General features: G+C 59.9%; 1 protein-coding gene across 1 annotated transcript; it reads left to right on the forward strand.

The window, feature by feature from the left end:
- Positions 1 to 8766, forward strand: LOC116500122 (antigen WC1.1-like). The gene is made up of 13 exons (XM_032205037.1): positions 1 to 21; positions 1220 to 1601; positions 2810 to 3118; positions 3358 to 3669; positions 3777 to 4101; positions 4182 to 4492; positions 4617 to 4957; positions 5423 to 5456; positions 5544 to 5852; positions 6520 to 6660; positions 7331 to 7426; positions 8129 to 8281; positions 8510 to 8766. The coding sequence occupies exons 1-13, from the start codon at positions 1 to 3 to the stop codon at positions 8764 to 8766; spliced, it is 2991 nt and encodes a 996-aa protein (XP_032060928.1).
- The last annotated feature ends 2394 nt before the right edge of the window (positions 8767 to 11160 follow it).

An 11160-nucleotide genomic window follows, 5' to 3' on the forward strand; every position in this document is an offset into this window, starting at 1 on the left:
ATGATCTCCCACCGCAGTGACGTGAGAGCCGCAGCGGAGCCGTCCCTCATATATGGTCATGAAGAGCGCTGGAGAAGTTCATTGGAGAGCTGGGCTGCGTCGGAGGGGAGATAAGTGCCGATAACGTCTAAAAAGGTGCCTGCTGCTTCGATTGGCTCCTCCTGCAGCTGGGACAGCATCTGCACAGATATATTGCCCTCCCATCATCGCCATTGCCCTGTGGGTCCCCAGGAACTCCAGCAGCAGGGCTGTGCTGTCAGAGCAGGAGCCTCAGGATGGGGACAGAGGGACTCCTGTCCCCTTGGGTGCTGTGGCTGTTCCTCTGGGTGCAGCCTTGCAGAGGTAAGTGCCAGCTTCTCTGTTCCACAGCCTGTGGCCAGTGGGCAGCAGTGGGTTCATTGGGATCCCTCTGGGAGTGGGGTTGCTTTGCAGGTACCACTGAAATGAGGGGTAGAATGTTCTGAGTCCCTCAGCCTGTTCCTGTCTGGATGGGAGAGTGTAATCCATTTCCAGAGCTCCCATGTTTTTGGCAGCCCATGTCCAGTTGTATTTCTAGACACCTTGTCCTCAGATACCCTTTTGGGACCCCTTGTTCCTTAGCACCAAACCTCTGGAGCTGGAGGAGGCCCAGGTGCTGACAGCCAATGCCTGGGGTGTCCTGGAGATGTTGCGTGCTGCTCCCTGCCCCTGCGTTATGGATAAACCCTGATGCTAGGAGGGGAGGTTGTACACCCAGACAAAAGGTGACTGGGACTTCTGCACCAAAGGTGGCAGAGAGGTGTCCTTCCTGGGAGGCCTGGCCAAGTTTAGAGGCTAGGCTGACAGCAGGAATGAGGAGAGGACTCAGGCTGGGGGGTACCTTGAGATTGACTCGGTGCCCCCTGTACAGACAGGGAGCCCTAGGTGTTTTGGTGCATTTTGGAGAAGCCTGGGGCAGGTGGGCCAGGGGAAAGTATTGGTCAAGGAACATGGGGCTGTTCAAGGGGTGCTGGACTGGGGAGGAACAGGAGCCTTGTGCAGGGCTGGGGGAGGTATGCAAGTTGGCATGGGGAGGGGCAGGGAGCCACTGGGGTGGGAGAAGGTGCTGAGGGCTGAGGGGCAGCAGATGGCTGAGGAGGACTGGAGCTGGGCACTCCCAGCCCAGCGCAGCGCATGGGGACATCCCACTGCTCCAGGAGCAGGGCTTCCACCCTGGGGTCTGTGACTGTGCCTGATCCAGGGACAATCTGAGACCCTCACTGTGGGGCTCAAAGCTCTCCTGACTGTTCCCCTGTTGATGTTTGAAGGGGCTGCGGAGGTGAGGCTGGTGAATGGCGGCAGTCGCTGTGCTGGAAGAGTGGAAGTGAAACAACAGGGCCAGTGGGGGACCGTGTGTGGTTATTCGTGGGACGAGAATGATGCTGCAGTGGTTTGCAAACACCTGGGCTGTGGGGTTGCTCTTGGAGCTCCTCAGTATGGACACTTTGGGGCAGGATCTGGGCCCATTTGGATGTTTGCTGTTAATTGTCGTGGCACCGAGTCTGCCCTGTCTCTCTGCCGTCATGAAGGACGCGGTGAATCCTACTGTTCTCACAATTCGGATGCTGGAGTGATATGTTCAGGTAATCGCTCAGCCCATTCCCCACATTTTGGGGATGGGACAGGGGAAAAGGGTAACACCTCACAGGTCAGGGCACTGATAAGCTTGGTCTGTCACTGCTGTTGTCCCACATCCCAAGGAAAAGCCCAGTGGAGCCCAGCCCAGATACCCAAACCCAGACCTGTCCTTGAGCTGGAGCAGTCAACCCTGGGGAGATGCCCGGGGCTGGGAGAGGAAAGCCCTCACCCTTCCCCATTGTGCTGCCTGGTTCCCATCTTTCTCTTCCATTTGCCCAGGCCCTGTCTGGCAGGCTGGTCCCTATGCCAGGGGAATCTAGAGCAACTCCCCCAGCCACCAGCAGCCTCAGGGAAGGGCGTGCAATGGCCCAGGACTTTTGGGTTGTACCCCGAGCAGACATGAGAACCTCAGCCAAAGCAGAGGGGCTGCTCAGAGGGCAGGAGCACTGGGCTTGGGCAGAGGAGCAGGGTGGCAAATGGCACCTGGTTCCTGTCCCGGGGTCACCCCATGAGAGCCAGCCCCCAGGGACATGGCCACTCCAGGCCATGCTGACCCACTGCTCAGCCTCTCCTACCTAACCCATGCCCCAGGGGCTATGCAAGAACGTCCTGGCTCTCCTCTCTGCCTGCCCTCACAAGGGGAGCTCGTGTCAACCCAGGGCTGCTCTCTGCCTGCTTTCCTGACCCATGCATGGTAGGTGGCTGGAGATGTGCATGCCCAGCACCACACTGTCCCTGCCGGAGGACCCCCCTTTGCAGAGGATCCCCCGATATGCCCTATCTAACAGGAGTTCCCAACATTCCCTGGGAAGAGGGGGGCTTTTTGGCAGATCCAAGGATTTCTTCTAACTGGCCTGAGCCTTGTGGGGCAGAGCAGGCTGAAGTAGCCCTGAGTTCCTGGGCCTGTTTCCGTGGGCCCACGTGCTGCAGGTGCTGCAGTGCTGGGTCTGGGGCCAGGCAGCCCAGGGACTCCGGGCAGCAGCAGTTTGAGCGGTGTCTGCAGCTGGGGGCTTGGAAAAGAGGACATGGGTGCTGGGCTGGTTTCTGAGAAGCAGCAGGGGGGTCCCGAATCTCTTTGTGCCATCAGTACCCCCTGAGAGCTGCTGGGCTGGCCGTGGGGCTCTGCATGTGGCCACCTTAGGGCTGAGGTGGGAGGTGGGCACAGAAGTGCCAGAGGGCTCTGGGAACTCACAGGTCTCCTTGGTTGCTCCAGGATTTGTGCGGCTGGTCGGAGGGGACAGCCCCTGCTCAGGAAGTGTGGAGGTCTACGACAGGGACCAGTGGAAAGCTGTCTGTCACTCCCACTTTGGTGCCAAAGCTGCCGAGGTGGTGTGCAGGGAGCTGCAGTGTGGCACAGCCCTGTCTGTCCATGGGGCAGCTCAGCTGGGAGAAGGGGCCAGTCCTGTCTGGGACAGAGAGCTGCAGTGTGTGGGGAATGAATCCGTCCTCTCCTTCTGCCCCACGGAGGCCCCCAAGGACAAGGCCTGCACCCACAGCAATGGCACTCATGTCACCTGCACACGTAAGGACTTGGGGTGGGAGGGTGGGATGATGGACACTGGGGTTGTGGTGGGGGCAGGGTGGGCACTGGGCTGTGCTGGGTGGGGGACAGGTGGGGTGAGGTGGTGGTCTGCGGCCCTAAAATGAGAGTGCTGCAGGAGGAGAAAGGCACGTTGTCCCTTTGGCCTCTCCTGCAGCTCCTGTGGGAACAAGAGCACAAATGTGGCCTCTCTCACCCTCCTTTGTCCCCAGAGTACACAGGGTTCAGGCTGGTGAACGGCAGCACAGCGTGTGAGGGCAGGGTGGAGGTGGAGGTGCTGGGGACATGGGGCACCCTCTGTGCCTCCCGCTGGGACCTCTCGGACGCCCACGTTCTCTGTCGGCACCTCGGCTGTGGCTTTGCTGAGTCCATTCCTGGAGGAGGGCATTTTGGGAGAGGAACCGGCCCCGTCTGGAGAGACTCGTTCCACTGTGACGGGACTGAAGCCCACCTGGGGCAGTGCCCGGTGACTGCCCTGGGGGCCTCGCCGTGCTCCCAGGAGAACGCTGCTGCTGTCATTTGCTCAGGTGAGTGCTGGGCAGTGCTGCAAAGTCCATTTGCCCCTGGTGTGTGACACGGCCACCCACAGCTGGGGACCCCACGGCAGTGCCCAGGCTGAATTTCTGCTCTCATCAGCCAGGCCCCAAATGTCCTGTACGGCTGGTGGGCGGAGGGAGCCGGTGCGACGGGCGCGTGGAGGTCTTCCAGCACGGGACGTGGGGCAGAGTCCTGGATGAGCAGTGGGACATGCAGGAGGCCAGCGTGGTGTGCCGGCAGCTGCAGTGCGGAGAGGCAGAGGCAGCCTACACCCCCGTGAGGGCCGAGCGAGGACCAGGACCTGTGGGGCTGCGTGGGGTGCGGTGTGCAGGGCACGAGGCTAACCTGAGCCTCTGCAACACCTCCCTGCCTGAGAGCACACCGGCAGAAGGGATCATGGAGGACGTGGGGGTCGTGTGCCGGGGTGAGTGGTGCTGCACGTCCCCCAGGTGTGGGGCTGGGAGGGCAGCCAGTCCCTGAGGGTTGGGGTTCTTCCCGCTGCAGAGAGCCGGCGGGTGCGGCTGGTGGACGGGGCCGGGCGCTGTGCCGGGAGAGTGGAGATCTACTACCAGGGGCGCTGGGGCACCGTCTGCGACGACGCCTGGGACCTGGCCGACGCCGCCGTCGTTTGCCGCCAGCTGGGCTGCGGAGGGGCCCTGGAGGCAGCCGGCTCTGCTCGGTTTGGGGAGGGCTCCGGGCAGATCTGGCTGGATGGCGTCAACTGCTCCGGGGCCGAAGCTGCTCTCTGGGACTGCCCTGCCGAGGCCTGGGGGCAGCACGACTGCAGGCACAAGGAGGACGCGGGAGTCATCTGTTCAGGTCTGTGCTGGGAGTGGGGCTTTGAGCTGGGGCCAGTTAGGCTGGGTGAGGGCAGAACCAGGTAGGGCCAAGGCCATCAGTGGCTGACATCCAAGGATGTCCCTGGGGCCTCTCCTCCTTCCAGAGTTCATGGCCCTGAGGCTGGAGAACAGCGACGGCTGCTCTGGGCGCCTGCAGGTTTTCTACAACGGGACGTGGGGCAGCGTTTGCTCCAACTCCATGACCACCGAGACGGTGTCACTGGTGTGCAAGGAGCTGGGCTGTGGGAATGAGGGGGATTGGGAAATAATCAGAAACTCTGCCAAGCTGTCTGGCACTGCATGGCTGGATCACGTGGAGTGTGGGAAGAGAAACAGCTCCTTCTGGCAGTGTCCCTCTCGTCCCTGGAATCCGCAGTCGTGTGATGACCTCCGAGAAGAGACCCACATCACCTGCAATGGTAAATCTGAGCCATCAAGGCACCAGGTCCTGTTCCCCACTGGGTATGGTGAAATGCAGAGAAGGAACCCAGAGGGGCTTTGACTTCCTGCATTAGACCCTGTTGCTGCTGGTGGCACAAAGGTGACTTCAGCTCTCAGAGCCACCCATGTCCACCAGCAGCAAACAGCCGGGCTGCCAGCAGCTCCCTGGGGGATGCAGAGGCAACTCCAGGCAAGGTCTGAGAGGAGACCATGCAGGGCTTTCAGGAGTCCCCCCTCCTGGGACAGCCTCCTGCTGCTCTGTGAACCAGGGACCCTGTAGGGCCGAGCACTTGGGTCCCCCCTGCAGTGCCGTGTGTGTCCCCTGAGTGAACAGGGTTCTGCTGCTGCCCTGACCCAGCATGGGGATGTGCAAGCAGAGGTCAGCCCTGCTTCCTTCTGCATGACCCCCAGAGCAGCCCTTTTCAGCCCAACTTCTCTTTCCTTTGGGACATGGACAGAAAGGCCACAGGTGGCTGCATGCCCCAACTCCACCAGCTGCACAGGTAGGGAGCTGCCCCTGCACGTGCCCCCCTCACCTGGCAGGGCTCTCCCAGCTGTCCTGGTGCCATGGGACATCGCTGCCTCCCCAGACAGGGAGAAGATCCGTACCGTGGGAGGCAAGGACGGCTGCTCGGGCAGAGTGGAGATCTGGCACCGCGGCACCTGGGGGACGCTGTGTGACAATGCCTGGGACATGCGGGATGCCGAGGTGGCGTGCAGGCAGCTGGGCTGTGGCCCCGCGGTCTATGCCCTGGGCCAGGCTGCTGCTGGAGAGGGGACGGGCCCCATGTGGCTGATGGAGTGCAGGGGGACGGAGCTGTCTCTGCAGGACTGCTGGGCCCAGCCAGGGGACAGCAGTGCCTGCCGGCATAAGGCAGATGCGGCTGTGCATTGCTCAGGTGAGCAGTGGGGCTGGGAGACATGGCTGGGGGCTTGGCAAGGAGCTGGCTTGGGCATCTGCTCTTCTGGATCCTGGCATGGCCCCGCTGCTGGCCTGAGCAAGGGTGTTTCTGCAGAGTGGGGGGCTGGTGTTGGGTGGGGAGCAGCCTCAGTGGGGCTGGATGTGCCAGCACATCCCCTGGGCTGCCTGCACTGTCCTGTGAGCAGCCCAGAGCAGTGGTGCTGGGCCCTGTCCTTGCCACCCTGCCCAGCCCCACAGGAGGGACAATTCAGGTGGCACATGCTGGGGTCATTTGCCAGGGAGGCTGCCTGGTGCCACAGCCCCAGCCTCTCAGCCCAGCTCCTCTGCTCCCCTGCAGCTGCACCCAGGACAGCAACACCCCCCTTGCAAGCAGGTAAGCTGTCCTTCCCCAGGGCTGGGGCTGTCCATGTCCACGCTGTGACCCACAGCCAGGGGAAGGGGCTCCTTGCTGGGCTGTGAGACTCCCAGAAAGCCGAAGCAGCTGGGAGAAGTCTGTGATGGACCCAGCAGGGTGGGAGCTGCCCCATCACCCAGCCCTATCCGCCCCCCCAACCCCTGCTGCCTTGTGTGGTCAGGAGTGGCATGTCCTGCCCCCAGCCTCTCCCTTGTCTGATGCTGCCCCTGCCATGTTTCTGCCCATGCAGATCCCCCACGGGGCCGTCCGACCACCAGCAGCGATAGAATCTCGGTGCCTGTGGTCATCTGCATCATCCTGGGGGCCCTCCTCTGCCTGCTCCTGGCCCTCCTGGCTGGGCAGGTGCGAAGCGCCAGGGCTCGGCGCAGAGGTGGGTCCTTCCCCAGTGGTCCTGGGGGTAGATGCCTCCTGGCAGGGCTGGGGGTGCTGGGGGTGTTGGTGTTCTGGGGCACAGAAACAGAGCCGTGTGCTGCCTCCTGCCCCATGTGCTGCCCCACTGACTGACAGACCATGGGGCACCAACATCAAGGGGTGGAGAGAGCCCAGAGCCTGAGGCATCAGTTCTGGGGTGAGAAGAGAAATGTGAGAGCTGGGCTGGGTGAGAAGGGGAGGATGCACTGCTGGCAGTGCTCTGGGCAGCACTGGCAGGAGGAGCATGGGGCAGTGGAGTCCATCACCGTGGTGTCAGCCACCTCCCAACAGGACACGGGCTGTGCTATTGATGTGTGGGGCAGAGATGGAGCAGCTCCATGGGGAGGAGAAATGGGGAAATTGGTGCAGGGTCTGCACTGGGATATGACCCAGGGACCAAAGGGGCACAAGGGCTGTCTCCAAAGGGATGGTGCGAGGCTGACTCTGTCCCAGACCATCTCCATGGGGATGCTGCCCTCCCTGGGGATGTGGCTGCAGTGCCAACACAACACAGTGGGGCTGTGCTGTGGGGACAGCCCTGTGCTGGCCTAGGGAATGGGGCTGGGGGAGCCCAGTGGGGTCCTGTCCCTCTCTGCCCATCCCCAGACCAGCCCTGCCTCTGTCCCCAGGCTCCGGGAGAGCTGGGGAGCCCTTCCCTGAGGCCGTGTACGAGGAGATCGCTTACAGCCTGGCGTGGGAGAAGCAGCCGAGGTTCAGTCTCTCAGGTGGGTGCAGGTCCCTGTGGAGGCACATCTGCGGGGCCCTTTCTCCCTGCCCCAGACCAGGGCTGTGTCCTGCAGCTCCTGCCCATGGTCCCCAAAATCGCTGGGCTGTGGGGATTTTGGGAGAGCATCCAGGTGCTGAGCCCCAAAGAGGAGCTTCCTCCACACCGGCTCTGCCCATCCCAGAGGGGATAGCTCCTCTCTGCCTGGCCCTGAACCAAGGACTAAGTGAAGGGCTTTCCCAGGGCAGCTGTTGGAGTCCCTCTGAGAATTGTCTCTTTCCAAGGAACTGGTCTCCTCCCCATGCACCCCCAGCTCTGTGGGTGCCCATCCCCAGCAGTGCTGACCACCAGTCAGGGCAGCAGGGCTCATCCCACAGCACCCACTGCAGCTCTCTGCAGCCTCCTTTTCAGAGGGGTCCCTGACCCAGCTGCAGCCCTACCCCAGGCACATGAGGAGGAGGATGGTCTGGGGCCACACCCAGGGATAAGAGGTGGGGGGGAGGAAGGGCTCCATATCTCCTCTCTGCAGACAGACCAGACGGACAGCAGTGCCACCGAGTGTTATCATCAGAGCTGGAAGCATGAAGGCTCTGCTGTGACCCTGACACCAGCAGCATGTCAGCCCTGTGTCCCCACACACCCTCCCATCCTCTGCTCTGCAGGACATCTCTTCTCATTGCCACCACCTTCCCTCTCCTTTCAGATGTCCCTGTCCTGCCCGGAGGTTACCCAGCAGATGGCTATGATGATGCTGGGGAGGTTTCTGACCCTGGGGAGGATCCTGTCCCTGGGCAGGGGGACTGGGAAGTGCCCAGGACACCAGAGGAAGGAGATGGGCGCAGGGATGCAGTCACAGGTGAGAGGGCAATGCAGCACTGCCACTTCCTAGGTGCCAACCCCAGGCCTAGGAGAATCCATGCCATATTGAAAGCCTGACCATCCATGGAGAACCTGTCCTGGGACATTTTGTGGGGGCTGGAGAATGGGCTGAATGTCTCAGTCTGGTAAAGACGAGGAAGCTGATAAACAACTCTGAGGGGCACCCCACAGGCCCAACCACAACAGCCTGCCTTGATGCTTACAGGGGGAAGCCTGCGCTCCCGGAGAAGTGCTGGGGTCCCTGGAGCTGAGGGAGACACCTCGTCACCTTTCCTGGGGAGCACGGGCTATGACGATGTTGAAGAGGTGTCTCTGGCATGTCCCCATGAGGACACCCAGGATGTGACACCAGAGCCCCGTGCACAAGAGTTCCAGAGCCCCAGGCCAGCAGAGCCCAGCCCTGCTGAGCAGCTGGGTGCAGCCGGGAGGGAGGAGAGCTCAGTGCCACTGGGAGAGCCGTGAGTGCCAGGGAATTGTCTGGTCTCCCTTTTCCAGCAGTCAGCAGACACACATGGGTATTTGCCTTCTTGGTATTCCCCTGTTTTTATGCTGTGTGTTGGTATTTGTTCATATTAAAACCCTCTGGGGGCTTTGCCCCAGGTCCAGTGCTTCCCTGCCCAGGTGTCAGGGTGTCTCCCTGAGGCTGATGGAGTGGAGAGGAGCTCAAAGATGCAATGGCTGGGAAGGGACACATCTTAGAGCCAGCAGGATCGGGGTCTGGCTTTGGGGCTGACAGAGCCCCTGGTCCCTGGACACTATTCCTACTGACAGAGACATTTCTGTCCTGCCAGCCACAGACAGTTTCCAGACAAAGTGGATCTCTGGGAAGCCCCATGAGACAGTCCCTTGCAGTGCCCACCTTCTGCTGCCTTGGGCCCCCATGAAGCCCAAGGATGTCTTCCCAGCACCCACAGGCAGGGAAAGATCGGGTAAAAGAGCTGAACAGGGAGATGTCTTGGACCCTTGGGCAGGACTTGGCACCAGCTCCTGCTGGTGGGTCCCCACAGCCTTCCAGCTCTTCCCCAGCAGGCTCCTCTGCTGCAGGCTGGGAGGTGCTTTTGGTAGTGGGATGGTGGGCTGGAACACCTACTGGAGCATCTATTTAATCCCTTTGGGTCATCTCTCATGGCTGTGTATAGTCTTCTGTGGGTGAAGAACTGGCTGGAGGGCCATGCCCAGCGGGTTGTGGTTAATGGAGTTAAGTCCAGTTGGTGTCCCTTTACAAGTGGCATCGCCCAGGGGTTGGTACTGGGGCCTATCTTGTTTAATACCTTTATTAATGACCTAGATGATGGGATTGAGTGTACCCTCAGTAAGTTTGCAGACTATGGCCTGAGCAGCCATTCCTGCAGCCCCTGCCCGTGCTGCCCACAGCCCCCTATCTTGTGGTGCTGCTCTGCAGAGCAAGGGGGCTGTGGTGCACAGGGCCGTGGGGACACTCTGCAGAGCCGTGCTGGTCAGGCTGGGAAGGCAGAGCCAGCTGGTGGGGGGCACTGCCACTGACTGCCTCCCACACAAGTGGTTCCTTGGCCATGGATAGCTGGCACAGATAGCCGGCCTTCTTCAGAGTCAGAGACTCATGGAATATTCTGAGCTGGAAGGGACCCACAAGGATCATCGAGTCCAACTCACTTCCAATGTCAGGATATGTTTTGGGGTGATTCACTGTATTCAGTCCATGAAATTTCATCTGAGGTATAACAACCAATTCAACAGAGAGCTTTCCCTGTACCTGCTGTGTTCCCTGTTGTTGCAGAGCTCTGCTTTTCCTGCTCCCACCCAGATTTAGCACCTCAGGGTGGCTCCACCTGGGACATACCCGTGCTCTATGGGCTCCACGTGCTACTGACTCCCTGGCACACACTGTCCCTGCCAAGCGCTTGGGCTCTCCTGACAGCTCCCGCTTTCCTCCAGAAAGATGCCTGCCATCATCCCTCTCACCTACTGTGTACAGAGGCAGGTGAATTCACCATCTCTGTGGGTGCTGTCCAAGAACAGGGAACAATCACAGGTGCAGCCTGGCAGTGCTGCTGTGGCAGGACCCTTCTCCCCTCCACCTCTGCCATGTGTCCCTGAAGCTCCACCACAGGTCTACAAGGAAGGGTATCAGGCAAGTAAGTCAATGCATGGTCCTTTCTTTTATTGAAATACAAAGAAAGCCTGACCCACAATTTATACAAAGACTTGGAGTCATGTGAGACAGGTACATACAGTGTAGGAAGGTATGAACAATGGTATTTCTTTGTGGGAAACACTATGAGGAGTAAAGCAAAGTAAAAAAGAAAAAAAATAGAAAAAAAAATAAAAAGATTTCTGGGTCTGTATACAGTTAACATTAAGACCATATGCAATTTATTCCTTCTGAAAAACATCCAGTCATCACTTTCCATACTACATCCTTGAGCTCCTGATTCCTCATGCTGTAGATGAGAGGGTTCACTGCTGGAGGCACCACCGAGTACAGAGATGCCAGCAAAAGATTCAGGGAGGAGGAGGAGGACATAGAGGGGGGTTTCAGGTAGGCAAAAAAGGCAGTGCTGAGAAACAGGGAGGCAACAGCCAGGTGAGGGAGGCATGTGGAAAAGGCTCTGTTTCATCTCTGCTGTGAGGGGATCCTCAGCATGGCCCTGAAGATCTGCACGTAAGAAAGCACAAGGAAAACAAAACACCCAAAGGCTAAACACACACTAGGCACAATAAGCCCAACTTCTCTGAGGTAGGCATTTGAGCAGGAGAGCTTGAGGATCTGGGGAATTTCACAGAAGAAGTGATCCAAGACATTGCCTTGGCAGAGGGGGAAGGAAAAACTATTGGCAGTGTGCAACACAGCATCGAGAAAGTCACTGCCCCAGGCAG

Source organism: Aythya fuligula, chromosome 31 (assembly GCF_009819795.1).
Source record: "Aythya fuligula isolate bAytFul2 chromosome 31, bAytFul2.pri, whole genome shotgun sequence".
NCBI classification, from domain to species: domain Eukaryota; kingdom Metazoa; phylum Chordata; class Aves; order Anseriformes; family Anatidae; genus Aythya; species Aythya fuligula.